The following is a 17,781-nucleotide window of genomic DNA, read 5'->3' on the forward strand; positions in this document are numbered from 1 at the left end:
TATGTTTGCATAAGTTCTTTGTGCCTAGCACTTCTTAAAAAAACATGTCACTGTAAGACCCCTAGTCTCCATTCTTCCTACTTGGCCCACACATACACAGGAAGGCTTGCAGGTAAATAAACCATTTACAACCAATTGTCCTAGTTAATGGGAGCCATCAAGATTCTAAACCACCATTAATGACCCACACTTGGCAAAATTACAATGGGACCTCAGAAAAAAGAACAGGAGTACTTGTGGCACCTTAGAGACTAACAAATTTATTAGAGCATAAGCTTTCGTAGGCTACAGCCCACATCTTCGGATGCATATAGAGTGGAACATACATTGAGGAGATATATATACACACAGAGAGAGAGCATGAACAGGTGGGAGTTGTCTTACCAACTCTCAGAGGCCAATTAAGTAAGAGGAAGGGAGAAAAAAAAAAAAAAAAACCTTTGAAGTGATCATCAAGATAGCCCAGTACAGACAGGTTGATAAGAAGTGTGAGAATACTTACAAGGGGAGATAGAGTCAATGTTTGTAATGGCTCAGCCATTCCCAGTCCTTATTCAAACCAGAGTTGATTGTATCTAGTTTGCATATCAATTCCAGCTCAGCAGTCTCTTGTTGGAGTCTGTTTTTGAAGTTTTTCTGTTGTAAGATAGCCACCCACAGGTCTGTCATTTGTTATAAGTGAAAGGATGGTTGTGGGTGTGCCCAACCTCACCACATATTTCAGTAACACATACAGCAGTACTTCATAACTTCCCATACAATGATAGCACACACAATCCAACAGGCTATTAATGATTCAGATTAAGACTTTAAAAATGATACCTCACAAGGCATCCTTTGTACAAAACTTATAATAATTACATGACTGTGGTGAATATAGGGGTTCCAGGGTGCTGCTTTTGAGGTACAAAGTGTCAGAGCCAGGAAAGTTTAAGGAAGCAGAATGGATTACCCAGTTGGGGACACTGGGTTTAACCCAACATGGGCAGATTAGTCCAGAATTGTCAAGGAGGAGGGTCTTGCACCTTCCTCTGAAGTAGCTGGTACTGGCCCCTGTCACAGACAGGATACTGAGTTAGATGGGCCCCTGCTGTGAGCCAGGGCAGCCAGTCTTATGTCCCCTTAAGCTCCTGGATGAGGAATTTCTGCTTGGCCTCCAGCACCTGGTAGAGCTGGTCCTTGCAGGCCCGGTTCCAACTCGGGAGCAGGTCGAAGAGCTTCCGCATTTTCTCCGGGTCTGTTCTCTCCGCTCGGATGCTCTGGTACTGCTCGTTGTCCAGCACGGTGTTGTACAGTTTATCCAGCAAGCCGTCCACCTGGCGCACCCGTTGGATCAGCTGTTCTCTGTGCTGGTCGATGAAATGTTCTTCTGAGGGGAGAGACAGAGAGAAAAAGAGAATTGCTATTTCTCATCATGCCGTGGAACAGCCAGACGTTCCGTTTCTCTAGGGCCTAATGGATTCCAAGCTTTGTACAAGATTTACAGGCTTCCGATGCAAGCATCACATCACTCATTGCCACAGATTGCTCCCCCAGCCCTGAATTGCAGCCACCTCTGGGGTGGAGCACAGCAGCAGTGCTACAAAGGGATTGCTCACTGAGCAGTGAAATGCACCTGCCTCTGGGGTGGGACATGGCAGCTGTTTAGTAACAGTAGTGCACAAGGATCACTCGTGAAGTGGTGAATTGCAGCTGCCTCTGGAGTGGGGAAGGACCGAGAACAGGGACTAGACTCGATCTTGCAGGTGAGTGCCCCAAACACTGGGTTATTGAGTCTTTCTCATGATCTCTCTTTGGTCCAATGACTATTCACGTTTTTATACACAATGGAACAGCTTCAACCGGAGAGACTAAGGGCTTCCTCAGAATAGACTATAGCTTGGTGATCAGGGTCCTCTGCTGGGATGTTGAGACCCAGGTTCAAATTCTTCCTCCAGAACACAAATTTTAACCAAGGTCTCCCCATCCCAGGTGAGTGCTCTAACACTAGGTATAAGGGGTTAGAGCCCCGCCCCTAGTTTGTGAATCCAGCCCTGCATTTCCTTGGCTTTATTAAAAAGAGCTGAAATCAAAACAATTCCATTTCGAGTCAAATGAAACATTTCATTCGACCCGATATGAATTCCACCCCCACCCGTCCAGGTTTTCGGAGCTGCCAAAGCAAACAAACAAATCCATTATTTGCCCAGCTCTATTCACGTTCCAAAGCAATCTTGCAACTTTCCAATGTGGAGAGTCCCCAGGCGCCAGAGATTTCAAGACAAGTCATCATTGTGGGAAAATCAATAACGCTGGACACCAAATGATCACAAAAGGTCGCAGGGGCTTTCACAAGCCGTGTGTGTCCAGAAGTGCTGGGATCGGAGAGCAGGTTTTGCAGCTAAGTGAATCCTTACTAACCTGTCTGCATTTGGGCAGATGAAACACAGACCATCACGTCTTCTGGAAGAGAGAAGGGAAGGGGAGTCAGCGGGCTGGATCCAAAGGGTTTTGATTAATGCTGCTGCTGCTGGTAACGTCCTAGCGGGGACTGTTCGATCTGATTGGCTAAAGTCACATTGTAGCTTATATATTTATTGCCACCATGTTGCAGCAAAACATCCATCCAGCACTAGACCCTAGGGTGCTGGTTTATTTAGGTAGCTACATCCCTGGATCCTCATACGCTGATCTGGCTAATCTAAATAATCCTATTTCATTAGCTGCTGGTCTATCTATTCATCTGTCTATCCATCCCCATACACCCTCCATCCACGCCCATTCATCCCTCCATGCATGCATCCATCCACCCACATACACTTACCATCCATCCCCAGACACACCCATTCATCCCTCCATCTGTATATGGACCATTCTGTCTCTCCACTCATTCCCCCCCGTCCCCATGCACACACTTCTGTCCCCATCTCCGGCTGGGCTGAGCCTACCTGGTCTCACCAAGGCCTTCCAGACTGGTTCCCCTTCTATCTTTTCCAACAGGCTAAGCTGCAGCCCCTCCTGCATGTCCCGGGTGTAGATCTCCAGGTACGGCTGCTCCAGCGTGGGGCCCAGATAACAGAACTCCAGCTCCTGATGGGAAGAGAAGACGGTCCATTAGGAATGACCCTGCCTGAGCCAGCAGACCCTCCTGAGCTCCCCGCTACACATCATTTCCTGCAGTGCAACGGGGGCACGCCATGCCGGGGCATCTGGTCAGCATTGGCTGTGAGGGGAGAGCGCCCCCTACTGAGTCCCTGTCCTTCTCCCTGCAGCACAGCGCCCCCTAGTGCCACACTGGGACAGAACAGAGTACGGACTTGAGGGGCTGGTGATTTTAAGCCTGTCACTCACCTCGGGTATCACCTCAAGCCGGGATGAGCTGGACACCACACAACAGGAGCCAAATTTCAAGGGCTTGGTCCTGGAAGGCTTGTGCACACGCACCGAGGGGCATTTGGACTCATGGTCACTAACGGCCTGTAGGGCACAAGCAGAGCCTTGGCTGGGGGATATAGACACAGCCCTGTGTACAGGTTCCTGCCATCAGGGTCCTGCTTCCCCCGGCCTTCCCGCACAGCCGCCCACGACGAGAGGGAAAGGTTGGCTTGTGTTAAGGCATTGGGCTGGGACCCAGGGGAGCCGGGTTCAGCCCTTGGCTCTTCCACAGATTCCCTGTGTGACCTCGGGCTAACCCCTGAATCTCTCTGGGCCTCAGCTTCCCCTCTATGAAATGGGATGAATAATCCTCCATTGGTTTATTTAGATTGTTAACTGCTAGGGGCAGCGACTGTCTCACTTGATGTGTCAGTGCAGCGCCCGGCCCAAGGGGGGCCCCGATCTCGGTTGGGTCTGTGCAGCGCCCGGCCCAAGGGGGGCCCCGATCTCAGTTGGGGTCTGTGCAGTGCCCGGCCCAAGGGGGGCCCCGATCTCAGTTGGGGTCTGTGCAGTGCCCGGCCCAAGGGGGGCCCCGATCTCAGTTGGGGTCCGTGCAGTGCCCAGCCCAAGGGGGGCCCTGATCTCGGTTGGGGTCTGTACAGCACCCGGCACAATGGATTTCCTCTGCTGCTCTGTGGGCAGTGCCCGCATGCCCTGCTATCTGCTCTCTCACACTCTAGGCTGACTGGTGGCTCTGGCTCCCCCCGGGTGTGTGCGGTCGGTTCCTGGTTACCTGTCTCAGGGAACGGTCGTTGGGGATCAGGTAGAGGTGCAGGGTTGTGTTCGCAGCCCTGAGCGCCCGGTAGAGCAGTGCCAGGGAGTGGACTTTTGCCTGGCATTTAGACTGTATCTTCCTCCAGAGCACGCCCAGAGGGGAGAAGCTGGGGTTCTGCAGCACGGCGTGGAACGGCCTCACCCCCGTTGGCTCCTCCAGGGTCATCCCCCCTTCAACGAAATGGGCAATTCGCATCCGGGAGGCATCGACCTCTCCCCCTGTGGGTGGATTATAAAGCAAACAAAGGTGACGCGTGGGTAGGTAAGTAGAGTGGCCAGGTGGGAGCCAGGACTCCTGGGTTCTACCCTGGCTCTGGGGAGGGCAGTGGGGGTCTCTGATGGGTTAGAGAAGGGGGGATTGGGCGCACTGGACTCCTGGGTTCTGTCCCTGATTCTGGGGAGGGCAGGTGGGTCTGATGTGTTGGAGAAGGGAGGGCTGGGAGCCAGGACTCCTGGGTTCTGTCCCTGGGAGAGGAGCACAGGCTGGTGGGTGAGAGCAAGGGCTGGAGGCCAGGATTATGAAGATCAGGAGACACTCTATGATTAGGGCTCTGTTTCAGGCTGTGATGTAGCTAAAACCCTGATTGGTCTAAGATTACAACTCTCAGTGTCACCGTGGGTCCGACTCAGGAGATGGTGGTTATGGGTCAGTGTGGCTTTCATGGCTGGGTTTCTAGAGTTACCATTCCCACGGTGATTGCAAGCACACGGGCGACCGGGCTTGCTATTACCAGGTACAGTTATTGCTACGTTGATTATTTCTGGCCGTACCCGCCAGGCACAGGAAGTGCGGGAGGTGAACGGCTGCCACGGCCCTGGCTGGTTCCACTTGGATGTTGAGCAAAGGGCCGGCCACCATCCACTGCTGCTTCTCAGATGTGCTCAGATGCTGATCCCAGGAGTCGTATCCGTACTGGATGGTCACAGCTGCCCTCACCTCGAACCCCAGCTCGGTTTCAGAGCAAAGGAAGGAGCCTGGCCCCAGGAGGTGAACCCTGCACGGCGTGAGGAGAAAAGGGTTAAACAGCACTGGCTGCATCCATCTCGCGTCCTTTTCCAACTGACCCCAGGTGCCCTCACATTTATCCCCTTAACTCTGCCTCCAGCTCAGGCCTGGGCTTCGATATCAGGGTTACTCTGTAACCAACCACTGAAGTTGGGTGATCATGAGAACAGTTGGTCCTTCTCAGACTGTCCCTCTGAGGAGAGTCAGGCTAAATGAGTGGATTCATTACGCTCCTCCGCCTCACATAGGGGAACACTGTCTCCCCATTTGGGGAAATTGAGGCATGGGAGAAGTGTCTCATCCTAGGTCACTCAGGGAGGAAGTGGCAAAGTTGAGAGTAGAACGCAGATCGCCTCAGTCCCAGCTCCCCTGCTCCGACCCACTAAACCCCCACTCCCCTCTCGGTGCTGGGGATAGAACCCAGGAGTCCTGATTCCCAGCCCCTGCCCCTCAGCTCTGACCCACTAGACCCCACTCCCTTCCTAGAGCTCTCAAGACTCCTGGTTCATTCACCCCCTGCTCTGCTGTACCCACCCACACGAGTGTCTCTTTACACAGAGCCCACCCCATGGGATGCTGCGCACTCAGTGTGATAGGAGCTGACCTGTGCTCCCAGACACTGCTGCAGTGGGGGTGGACCAGCTCTCACCTGTACGTCTCCTGCTTCCCATCTGGGCCCCAAACAGTCTCAGGCTGTATTTCTTCCGGAGGCCCCTAGAACACAGGAACAGGCGTTAACTCGGCCTCACTGGGGATTTCCCACTGCAGAGTCTTTGCAGAGGTAACTGGGCAGCTGTGGCCAAGTGTTCAGCTGAGGGATGTTTCTGTGGCCTGGGACCCTGGCAGAGTGGCTGGATTCCAGCCCCACAGTCAGTCATTCCCCAGGGGTGTTTCCCAGGTGCCCGAGATGCCCCAGCCCAGAGCATTGGTGAAAGACTCAGAGGTATGGCTGAGGCGAGGGAGAGAAAGGAAGTGCTGATAGATGGACAGACAGACAAGGATCGGAGTGATCCCACAATTCTTTACCTCCTCTCTGGGACACAAGTCACATTTGTCCTGTCCCCAGGGGTCGCTGCTGGGATCCTCACTCAGGCTGGTCTCTTCTGCGGCTGAGAGAGTGAAAGGCCCTTTCACATCTCACATTCTCACAGCATTAACTAAGGAGCCCTCATCCCCTGTGCAGAGCAATGGGACCTGGGCATTTCCATCAGCAAACTCCCCTGCGGATGGGTCGGTTCTGTGTGTCTGCCCAGCCCTGACACTGCCGCTGTGCACAGAGTGCCGGGCTCGCAAGGCCCGTGGGAAGGGCTCTATGCTGGGTCAGAGGGTGGGGTGGGAAAGATGGGGTCAGGGAGGGGGATCAGGGTGTAAAGGGGAGAGGAGTGGAAAGGATGTGGGGCAGGTGGAGTGGAGGGAGAGGAGACCCCAGAGTAATCCTGCAGACAGTGGAGATTAAACCTGATGCAGGTGCTGGGGGCAGAGACAAGGTCTGATCAGGGGATGGTCAGAGCCACAAGGGGCTATTTTTGGTTTCTCTCTGCTCAACCACGAGTGAGGCCCTTCAGACCACCCGCCACCTGGTCCATTTCAACCTCACTCACCGGCAGCCCCAGCTGCGGCCCCAGCGGAGAGAAGCACGGTCTGTTCGCAGATGATCTCTGGGGAGGGATGAATTATTAATCATGTCAATAACGTCAATAGCATCTATTTCCCAGGCCTCTTTCATCCCAAACTGCTTTCCAGGGATACATGTGCAGCCACCTCTGGGGTGGGACACAGCAGCTGTGTAACTGCCTCACAGCAACACTGCGCAGAGATAGCATCTCCAATGCTGACACACAGCCACACGCTGCACAACAGCGTCGCACAGGAATTGTTCACTGAGCAGTGAAATGCAGCTGCTTCTGGGGTGGGGCGCAGCGGCTGCCTAACAGCCACACGGTGACACTGGGAATTAGGGGCAGGCAGTGAAGGAGAATCCTGAACCTACTGGACTCGGAGGCTGTGCACACGCCTAGTTGCTTGTACAGAATGATGGTTGCCCGGAACAAGGTGCCCCATTGGCACGGGGAGGGCAGAAGAACCTCTGGCTGTGATGGGCCAGTGCGTATGGTAGAAGCTGAGGAGCAAATGATCGGTGCCACCCACCTTCAGACTCAGCTGTCCCGGCCACAGAACTAGGGGTGGGCTCAGTCTCGTCATCGAAAGATCCTGCAGGGCAAAACAGAGGGAAAGGGCCGAAACGCTGAAAAAATTAAGCCACATTCTGACCTCAGTGACCGTGGGGTAAATCTGGAGTGACCCCACTGGTGTCAATGGAGTCAGGGCCAGATTCTGATCTCGCTGACCCCAGCTTCCTTAGGGAAAAGTCCAGCAGGGCTGCCGTGAGACGTGACCCCTGGCGCTGTCATTGGCCACCCTGCAGCGAGTTCCCATCGGGCCCGTTCCATCCCTCTGGGCAATGCTGGACTCACCTGCTGATGCCAATGTTGGGGTTTCATCAAGGGCAATGAAATCACGAAGAGCTGGCGTGGGACGTGCACGTGCTATGGATGAGAGAGACCAGTAATAGTACCTGGCTGTTCAACAGTCGATCACAACAATTTCACTGCTTAGATTGTCAGTTCTTTGGGACTTGTCTTTTTGTTCTGTGTCCATACAGCACCTAGCAGAGAGGGATTCTGGGCCAGGACTAGGGCTCTAAGGAGCCAGGATAATACCAATAATAAACAATAACAAAGTACATCAGTAGCGCTCAGGGTGGGAAATGACAGAAATGGATCAATTTCTCCCCCCCCCCCTTTTTCTTCATGAAATTAATAGGCAGCAGGTTTAAAACAAACAAAAGGAAGTATTTTTTCCACACAACGTACAGTCAACCTGTGGAACTCCTTGCCAGAGGATGTTGTGAAGGCCAAGACTATAACAGGGTTAAAAAAAGAACTAGATAAGTTCATGGAGGATAGGCCCATCAATGGCTATTAGCCAGGATGGGCAGGGAGGGTGTCCCTAGCCTGTTAGCCAGAGGCCGGGAATGGGCAACGGGATGGATCAGTTGATGAATACCTGTTCTGTTCATTCCCTCTGCAGCACCTGGCATTGGCCACTGTCGAAAGACCGAAAGACAGGATACTGGGCTAGATGGACCTTTGTTCTTATGATCTTACGTTCATTCAAACTCAAAATGCTGTTGAACTTTGACACATTTTATCCGGCAGGGCTTTTAGTGCTAACCATGATCCTGACACCAGTTGTTCGGTTGAAAACCAGAAAAAAGGGATAATGACGAGCTTTTCTGATGCAATGTTTTTCTGTTGAGCGATGCACTTTCATTGGAACTGAAATTGTGCAGATTTTGGCAAATTTTTAGGAGGAGGACGTGGAGGAAGAGGCTGAGGTCTGAGTTTCAAGCAAAATGGAAGGTTTGCAAAAATTTCCATCAAGGGAGATTTGGCAAAAGATTTTGGATTTGGTTCTGATTTGGAACAAAAATGAAGGGTCAACCTCATGCAGAATTTCACAAAATGGAAATTCCAATTTCCAGCCGGTTCTAATGATGGCTTAAAAAAAATCCTTCCATTTTTCTGGTCAAAATGCCAAGTAAACTCTTAAATCCAAATTTTGAAATCTGAAAAATTCCGACCAAGCTTTAGTTGAGTGATTAAAGCCGTGGCGCTCAACGGTTTCAGACTACTGTACCCCTTTCAGGAGTCTGATTTGTCTTGTGTACCCTCAAGTCTCACCTCACTTAAAAACTACTTCCTTCCAAAATCAGACATAAAAATACAAAAGCGTCAGCCACTATTACTGAAATATTGCTGACTGTCTCGTTTTTACCATATGATTATCAAATAAATCAACTGGGGGATCCTTCCTGACCCCTGCGGGCAACCAGCTGAAGTCCAAAAGCATGAGACTGGGTTCAAGTCAGTGTCTTACTGTGGAGGTAATTGGCAGGGACAATGAGGTCAGCTGCCCGGGGCGTATAGGGGGACTATGACTGCGTGGGAAACAGAGGCAAACAGCCAATCAGAGCAGAGGAAAGAACATCCAAGGTTGACCACGTAGCAGGCAGATTCCACTGACATCAGGTACTGGTGGTGACCAGGCTTGGGAGCAACTGTGACTACATGTGAGGGGATGTGATGTTATCTGATTGAAACATGAACTGGGGACACGGGTTTTAAGAACCACGTATCCCTATACGGAGTGCTATGGTGGTGGTACAGGGAACTGGAGTATCTGAGGGAATTGCTCCTCTAACTTCTTGATAGCCAATGTGGTGAGACAGAAGTTCTTTTTGTGGGCTGGTTTGGTGTCTCTTATAAGTGGAGGACCTCCAGTCTTGGGCTGGGACTGCCCTGTTTCTCGGCAGTTCGTTCTGAATTGGAGACTCTCAGTAATGTCCCACTAGAGCACATCTGTTTACCGGGGGCCATTCTGGTCTTCAGAGCAGGCTTCTCAGCTGAGCCCAGCCCCTCCATCTGCTCCCAGGATGGGAGGGGGAACCTATACCTTTAAAGGGGAGCCCTCCAGAGCCCATTTGGCTGCAGGGACCTTGTGCCCCACCAATCAGCTCTGCCCGCTCCCTCCCTGCGCGTCCTGTCCGCCACTGATCAGCTGGACCAGAGGAGATCCCCGCTGCCTGTCATGGGGTGGTGGCTGGAGAGACAGGGAGTTCACAGATCTGGAGGCCCTGTGCCCAGCAGGGTCACTCTGGAGGCATAGGGGGAAGACGAGGTGGCTTAGTTGTCTGTGAGGTGGTGTCCAGCCCTGGGGGATCCCGCCCCCTTTGTCACCGCTTCACTCGTGGATGCAGTCACAAGACACCCAGCGCACGCCCCTGGGGATCTGGGGCAAGAATGGGGCAGACCCAGAGGCCCAGCTAGTCTGGTATCCCACCCGGGGGGAGCTCCCTGCCCAGTGATTGCTTTCCCAACACACTTGGTCCTCCGAGTGCCTCCAGCAGAGGGGGAACGGGATCCCCGGTCTTTTTCTTCCCCGTCATCTGTGTGACTTTTCCCACGGTCCCAGCCGGCTGGGCAGGAGGTCCCGGTGGGAGGCTGGTATAAACAGACTCCTCCTCGGCATGGTGCATAGTGCTCCGGGAGCGTTGGGGGAACCCTGCTTCCATAGCAGGGTCCAGGCAGAGAAAGAGAGAGAGAGAAAAGCATCAAAGAAGGGGCCCATCTCGCCTGGCATCCCGACTCCTCCCTGCTGCCCTGCGTCACAGCGACGGGCCCATCTCGCCTGGCATCCCGACTCCTCCCTGCTGCCCTGCGTCACAGCGATGGGCCCATCTCGCCTGGCATCCCGACTCCTCCCTGCTGCCCTGCGTCACAGCGACGGGCCCATCTCGCCTGGCATCCCGACTCCTCCCTGCTGCCCTGCGTCACAGCGACGGGCCCATCTCGCCTGGCATCCCGACTCCTCCCTGCTGCCCTGCGTCACAGCGACGGGCCCATCTCGCCTGGCATCCCGACTCCTCCCTGCTGCCCTGCGTCACAGCGATGGGCCCATCTTGCCTCGTTGCCCCTGCCAAGGCCCAGCGAGTCCCACCCTGGGATGCTCGCTGCCCAGATGCTGCTTTTCCAGCACCGCCTCCAACCAGCCCTAGAGCTCTTTCCACAATGTCCACCCCACGTGTCGTCTTCCAGGCCACCAGCCGCAGCCGGCGGGGACATCCCCGTGAGCTATTATAATGGGCCATCCCCTCCTCCCCGTCATTCTCCTGCTGAGTCTCCTCCCCCAGCTCCTAATTCTCCTCCGCCTGGGGACTAGCCCCACCTCTCTGGTTGTACAAGGGGTCCAGGTCTGTAGCTGGGCCCAGAGAGAATGAGAGCATCAAGCAATAACCCCTCCTAGACCGGTATCCCTCCCCCTGCCCTCCCGGATTAGCCCAGCTGGCCCATCTAGCTCGGTATGCCCTCTCCTGGCCCCCCAAACTTCCTGCTGTCCTGGCTTGGGGGTGCGTGACGGCTGCTTAGCAGACACACAGCGATGCCCCGTGGCACTGAAATGCAGCCTTCTCTGGGGTGGGGCACAGCAGCTGGCTAACAGCCACACAGTGACAGGGCACCCATAGGAGTTCGGGACAGGAAGTGAATGAGACTCCTGAGCCAGGAAAACAGCGTCCTGGCCAGCTGCACTCACTGCCTGAGTAGGCCGGACGCTGCTTCCCCTTCTTGCCCGTCAGCGTCCTTAGCCACTGTGGAGGTGTAGGTAGAGTCAGGCTGGGGAAGACGATCTTCATCTTCGCAGTGTGCCCTGAAAATCTGCTCCGCTCGGGCGCCACCAGCCCCATTTCCCGCAGTATGTTGGTGTCCTCAGAGGGCTGTGAGACAGGGCCCTGTTCCCTCATGGGGTCTGGGGGGAGGCATAGATGGAGTGCGTCACACACACAGCCCAGTACCTGCCCCCCGCCCCCGACTAATGGCCCACCTAGCCTGGGTTCCCACCCCCTCCCTGCTGCCCCGGATCAGACCCCTTGGCCCATCTAGCCCAATATCCCCACCACCACCACCATGTTTTCCGCTGTCTCGATTCGGTGTGGTGTGATGACATTGAAATGCAGCCTTCTCTGGGGTGGGGCGCGGCAGCTGGCTAACTGCCACACAGTGACCGTGCACAGCTCTGCGTTTGGGACAAGATGTGAACAAGAATCCCGAATCAAGTAGATTTTAGGCTGTACATAGGCCTAGTTACTTGTACAGAGTTGTGGTTGCCAGGAGTAAGGTGGCCCCCGTTAGTACTGTGAAGACAGACACTTTTTACTGCCATGGGTCAGTGTGTATGTTAGGCAGACAGAAGCAGAGCTATCGTCAGCGCTACCCACCTCCTGCCGCCTCTGTCCCTGTACTAGACCTAGGGGTGGATCGAGTCTCTTCACTGAAGGATCCTGAGAAGAAAAACAAAAAAGTAACTGAAAAATGGGAGCCAAATTGTGATAGCAGTGACCCTGATGTAAATCCGGAGTGAATTCACTTTCAGCAATCGAGTCAGGGTTAGATTCTGATCTTGATGACCTTGGGGTAACTCTGGAAGGATCTGGTCCCAAGCAGGCAGGGCTAGGTGGTCCTCACCTCCTTTCTCAGTCACTGCTGCAGGGCAGTCTGTGCCTTTCCCCCTGGCCCCTGGGGGAGTACCCCCCACCAGCGCCTCCCCCTGGTTCCCCACCGCTAACTGATTGGCACCATCGGCTAGGCACTGATGCAGTCGCCTACAGACATCACTTTACAGCTGGTCAGGAATTTTTCCACGAGACCCTTTTTTTCCCCCAGTGACAATAAAGCCCTGTTTGTTTTGACACATTAGTAATGAGAACTGCCAGGTTTTCTGGTTCGAACTGACTTTCCGTTTCCAAATCTTAGCTAATTAGACTTTCGAAAAAAGGAGGTGGGGACCACCCACCCGAAGAGCAAGAGGAGTCGAAACCAACCTGAAATGTCCCGAGGGACCTGAACTGAAAAAGTGGTTGGTTTTTCACTTTGCAGAAATATTTGAGATTTTGCGCTCTCAGCCCGATCGGGGACGGGAAAACTTACTCGAAGGCTTGAAAATCGCCAGGGGATGGGAAAACCGTGCCCTGGCCAGCTGCACTCACCGCGCTGCTTCCCCTTCTTGCCCGTCAACTTCCTGAGCCACGCGGGAGGCAGAGGCAGGCGGGGGGAGGATTTTGCTTTATTCCACTCAAGCTCTGAAAGATTCCTCATCAGCAGCTCATCGGTGACCTCCGAGCCTACAAAGAGTCCAAGAGGGTGCGCGTCATACACAGAGCCCAGTACCTGCCCCCCAGGCACCCTGAGGCCTGATTGGCCCCCTAACTAATGGGCCCATCTAGCCTGGGTTCCTGCTCCCTCCCTGCTGTTCCAGATCAGAGCTCTAGGCCCATCTAGCGTAGTATCCAACCCCCGCCTCACACACACACTTCCTGCTATCTTGATTTGGTGGGGTGTGACAGCCACTGAGAAGACACACAGCGATGCTAAACAGCATTAGAATGTAGCTATCGCTGAGGTGGGACCGCTGTTTAACAGCCACACAGCAATGGTGCACATGAATCACTCATCCGCTGCTGAAATGCAGCCACCTCTGGGGTGGGGCACAACAGCTGGCTAACAGCTGCACGGTGATAATGCACAGATCGGAGTTTGGGACAGGAGGTGAGCGAGAATCTTGAATCAAGTAGATTTTAGGCTGTACATGGGCCTAGTTACGTGTAGAGAGTGTGGCTGCCAGGAATAGCACCTGGAAGGGGGACACATTTTTTGCTGCAGTGGGCCAGTGCATATGTTAGACAGAGAGAAGCAGAGCTCCCCTGCGGTCACTGTGTGTGCAGCAGAGCTAGGGGTGGATTCAGCGTCCACTGATTAATCCTGAAAAGAAAAAACAAAATGTGACTGACATTCTGAAAAATGTTAGCCAACTTCTGAGCTCAGTGACCCCCGGTGTGAATCTGGAGTGATGCCAATGGAGACAAGACTGGCCTGGATTCTGATCTCAGTCACCGCAGTGTAAATCTGCCGAGTGGAGGTTGCAGGGGGTGATGGTGGGGATAGGAGTGTAGAGAAGAGGTTGAATTGGGCAGGTGAGTGGGTTGCGGTGGGCAGAGTGCAGGTGATGGGGTGGGTTGTGGTGGGCAGAGTGCAGGTGATGGGCTGGGTTGCGGTGGGCAGAGTGCAGGTGATGGGGTGGGTTGCGGTGGGCAGAGTGCAGGTCACATGGGGTGATTGGGGGTGTGGGACAGACTGGACGTTGTATGGCATCACACAGACCTGGTGGGATGTGTGATGACTGGAATATTGCTATAGAGGGGTTTAGCTTGTTCAGGAAGGACGGGCAGAGAAAAAAGGAAGACAGGGTTCCATTGTACATCAAGAGTGTATACACTTGTCCTGAAGTCCAGAAGGAAGCGAGAGACAGAGAAGCTGAAAGTCTCTGGGTCAAGATAAAAGAGGTACAAAGTAGAGGTGATGTAGGAGGTCTTCTATAGACCCCCAAATTAGGAGTGGGGGGAGGGGATGAGGCATTTCTAGAACAAAACAGAAATACCCCAAATACAGGACCTGGTAGTAATGAGAGACTTGAACTCCCCAGCCAGCTGTTGGAAAAGTAATACGGCAAAACACAAGCTGTCCAATAAGTTCTTGGCATGTATCAGGGAAGCTTTTTGATTCAGAAAGTGGAGGAAAAAACCAAGGAGACAGCCGTTTGAGACTTGATTCTGTCTAACCAGGAGGAATTGGTTGCGAATCTGAAGGTGGAAGGCAATTTGGGTGAAAGCAGCCGTGAAAGGATAGATTTCATGATCCTAAGGAAAGGAAGGAGTGAGAGCAGCAGAATGAGGACAATGGACTTCAAAAAAGCCAACCAACAAACTCAGAGAACTGGTAGGTGAGGTCCCCTGGGAAGAAAATCTAAGGGAAAAAGGAGTTCAGGAGAGCTGTCAGTGTCTCAGGGAGACCGTATAAAGGCACAACTATCACGATAAAAAGAAGCAAGAGGAAGGAAGGATAGCTTAGTGGTTTGAGCATTGGCCTGCTAAACCTAGGGTTATGAGCTTGATCCTGGAGAGGGCCACTTAGGGATCTGGGTTAAAAATCAGTACTTGGTCCTGCTAGTGAAGGCAGGGGGCTGGACTCGCTGACCTTTCAAGGTCCCTTCCAGTTCTAGGAAATAGGATATCTCTGTTAATTATTAAAAAGAATAATAACAGACCATTATGGCTTCAGCAGGAGGACTTGAACGACCTGAAAATCAAAAAAGAATCCCACAGAAAGAAGACACATGGACAAATTGCTAGAGAGGAGCACAAGCATGTAGGGAAACAATCAGAAAGGCTAAGGCACAAAATGAGTCAGACCTGGCAAGGGACATAAAAGGCAGTAAGGAGAGGTTCTTAAGAAAGACGAAGGAAAGTGTAGGTCCTCCAATCAGTGGGGAAGGAGAGCTAATAATGGATGGCATAAAAACAGGTGAGGTGTTTAATGTCTATTTTGCTTCAGTTCTCACTAAGAAGTTAATGGTGACCAGATACTTAACACAATTAATATTAACAGCAAGGGGAAATGACCACAAACCCAAATAGGGAAGGAAGCACTTAAAGAATAGCTAGATAAGTTAGAGGTTTTCAAGTCAACAAGGCCTGATGAAATTCACCCTAGGGTACTTAAGGAACCAGCTGAAGCAATCTTGGGACCATCAACAATTATCTTTGAGATACCCCAGAGGACAGGTAAGGTTCCAGAGGACCGAAAAAGGCCAAATGCAATACCTGCCTTTAAAAAGAGGAGCAAAGGGGACCTGGGGAATTAGTGAACTCTGATACCTAGAAAGAGACTGGAACAAATTATTAAATAATCGGTTTATAAGCACCTAGAGGACAACAGGGTTATAAGGACCATACTCAAAGAGTAGTTATGAATGGTTCACTGTCAAACTGGTAGAATGTATCCAGTGGGGTCCTGCAGGGGTCTCTCCTGGGTCCTGCTCACTATTTTCATTAATGACTTGGATGATGGAGTGGAGAGGATGCTTATAAAATTTGCAGATGCCCTCAAGCTGGGAGAGGTTGCAAGCATTTTGGAGCACGGGATTAGAATTCAGAAGGGTCTTAACAAATTGGTCTGAAAGCAATAAGATGAAGTTTAATGAAGACAAGTGCAAACAAGTACACTTTGGAGGGAAAAGTCAAATGCACAACTACAAAATGGGGAATAACTGGCTTAGGTGTAGTACTGCTGAAAAGGATCTGGCTGTTATCGTGGGTCACAAATTGAATATGAGTCAACGATGTGATGCAGATGTGAAAAAGGCTAATATTCTGGGGTGTATTCACAGGAGTGCTGTATGTAAGACATGGAAGGTAACTGTCCTGCTCTACCTAGCACTGATGAGGTCTCAGCTGGAGCACCGTGGCCAATTCTGGGTGCCACACCTTAGGAAAGATTAGGACAACTTGGAGAGAGTGCATGGGAGAGCAACCAAAAGGTTTAGAAAACTTGACCTACAAAGAAAGTTTAAAAAACTGGGCATGTTTAGGCTTGAGAAAAGAAGAGTGAGGGGGACCTGATAAGAGTCCTCAAAGATGTTAAGGGCTTTTATAAGGAGGACAGGGATCAATTGTTCTCCGCGTCCACCAAAGGCAGGGCAAGAAGTAACAGGCTTAATCTGCTGCAGGGGAGATGTAGGTTAGATATTAGGAAAATCTGTCTAACTCTCAGGGTAGCAAAGCTCTGGACCAGGCTTCCAAGGGAGGTTGTGGAGTCCCCGTCACTGGAGGTTTTTAAGAACAGGTTGGACAAACACCTGTCAGAGATGGTCCTGGTTTACTTGGCCCCACCTCGGTGCAGAGGGCTGGACATGATGACCTCTCAAGGTCTCTTCCACCCTGACACGTCTGTGATTCTCTGGGGTGATGGGAGGTACGGGGCAGAGCGGGGCGTGGTCCAGGACAACGGCGGGGGGGGGGGGGGGGGGAAGAATGAGGCAGAGATAAGATTGCTGGAGACAGTTGTTCATTTCCAGGGGCAGCCCCAGTCTTTGCTGCCAGCTATCCTTGGGACAGTGGATTGGGGAGGGCGGGGCATGGGACCTGGGCAGCAGGACGCGCCAGTTTGGGGTGCTGCAATGGGAAGGCCAGGCAGGGACGGGGGGGGGGGGGGGGGCTGGATCAAGGCTGGGATTGTCCCGTGACTCTGTTCCCAGTCCCTAGAGCGGCTCGCTGGGGGAAGAGGCACTGGGGACCCACTGGGCCAGGTCTCTTCCTGCCTGGTAACTCACCAGCTGCGCTCGAGACATCCGTTGCCGCTTGTTCTGCACTGCACAAAGCCTGTGCTAGTAAAGCCAGCTGCAACCCATACTCCTCCCCGTAGTAGCTGATCAGCAGTTCGGCCAGGGCCGCCGGATCAGCTCTCTCCAGCAGGGCCTGGGGGATGCGCTGGTATCCCTCCTTCAGTGCTATTTTGCTCAGCTTCTCTTTCCATCTCTGGAGCTCGTCCTTCCCCAGCCCTGCCAGGGTCTGCAGCAGGCGGCGTCGCCCCGTCCCCTCCATGCCGCCTGCCGCCCCCCCGGAGGGCAGCGGAGCCAAGCAGAGAAAAATCAGGAAGCTGCATCAGGCAGTGGTGGAAGCGATTGCTCCACATTAACCAACCCCGTTGCTACATGGCCCTGCTCCTCCGGCCTGTTCCGCTCTCTGCTCCCGCCAGCCCCTCCTCCAGGGGGGGACGATCGCAGCCCCCCTTGCACACGCCTGATGCAGCCTGGCCAGACGTGAGGGCTCTCCTCTCTCCACGCTGCCTGCCAGCGGCTACAGCAGCTTAAACCAGCGCGAGGAACCGATCCAGTGACCCTAAAGGGAAAGCAGTTTTAGGACAGGATTCAATTACGCCGGCTCAATACGCTCCGAATCCTGCTGTGACTCCATTACCATCAGTGGGGTTACTCCGGATTCATACCGGAGTCACTGAGGTCAGACTCCAGCTCCGACTCCATTGGCATCTGTGGGGCCACTCCAGACTTACACTGGAGGCTGCACAGTCACATAAGAAGGAAAAATTCCTACCCTGAACAGCAATAGACAAAGGATA

At 53.0% G+C, this 17,781-nt stretch overlaps 2 protein-coding genes across 2 annotated transcripts; both read right to left on the reverse strand.

The window, feature by feature from the left end:
• Nucleotides 1-240: 240 nt before the first annotated feature.
• Nucleotides 241-8,937, reverse strand: LOC128836909 (NACHT, LRR and PYD domains-containing protein 1-like). Its single transcript, XM_054027633.1, has 11 exons — nt 7,669-8,937; nt 7,343-7,405; nt 6,796-6,852; nt 6,221-6,303; nt 5,844-5,908; nt 4,960-5,183; nt 4,148-4,407; nt 3,331-3,456; nt 2,928-3,069; nt 2,401-2,442; nt 241-1,369 (listed from the first exon to the last, which is right to left on the reverse strand). Exons 6-11 carry the CDS (start codon nt 5,045-5,047, stop codon nt 1,113-1,115), a joined length of 915 nt encoding a protein of 304 aa, XP_053883608.1. The 5' UTR covers nt 5,048-5,183; nt 5,844-5,908; nt 6,221-6,303; nt 6,796-6,852; nt 7,343-7,405; nt 7,669-8,937; the 3' UTR covers nt 241-1,112.
• A 136-nt stretch (nt 8,938-9,073) lies between these two features.
• Nucleotides 9,074-17,366, reverse strand: LOC128836906 (uncharacterized). The gene is made up of 5 exons (XM_054027630.1): nt 16,976-17,366; nt 12,798-12,932; nt 12,030-12,092; nt 11,348-11,560; nt 9,074-10,318 (listed from the first exon to the last, which is right to left on the reverse strand). The coding sequence occupies exons 1-5, from the start codon at nt 17,244-17,246 to the stop codon at nt 10,080-10,082; spliced, it is 921 nt and encodes a 306-aa protein (XP_053883605.1). The 5' UTR covers nt 17,247-17,366; the 3' UTR covers nt 9,074-10,079.
• Between the last annotated feature and the right edge of the window lie 415 nt (nt 17,367-17,781).

Source organism: Malaclemys terrapin, chromosome 4, assembly GCF_027887155.1.
Source record: "Malaclemys terrapin pileata isolate rMalTer1 chromosome 4, rMalTer1.hap1, whole genome shotgun sequence".
In the NCBI taxonomy this organism is placed as follows: Eukaryota; Metazoa; Chordata; order Testudines; family Emydidae; genus Malaclemys; species Malaclemys terrapin.

Coding starts and splice junctions, on each gene's coding strand:
- LOC128836909 (XM_054027633.1), bottom strand. CDS start 5,047: ATGGTGGCCGGCCCTTTGCTCAACATCCAAGTGGAACCAGCCAGGGCC. Junction 4,408..4,959: donor GCACTTCCTGTGCCTGGCGG/GTACGGCCAGAA, acceptor ATCCACCCACAG/GGGGAGAGGTCGATGCCTCC. Junction 3,457..4,147: donor ACGACCGTTCCCTGAGACAG/GTAACCAGGAAC, acceptor TGTGCCCTACAG/GCCGTTAGTGACCATGAGTC.
- LOC128836906 (XM_054027630.1), bottom strand. CDS start 17,246: ATGGAGGGGACGGGGCGACGCCGCCTGCTGCAGACCCTGGCAGGGCTG. Junction 12,093..12,797: donor CAAGAAGGGGAAGCAGCGCG/GTGAGTGCAGCT, acceptor TTTTCTTCTCAG/GATCCTTCAGTGAAGAGACT. Junction 10,319..11,347: donor GCGTCCGGCCTACTCAGGCA/GTGAGTGCAGCT, acceptor CTATGGAAGCAG/GGTTCCCCCAACGCTCCCGG.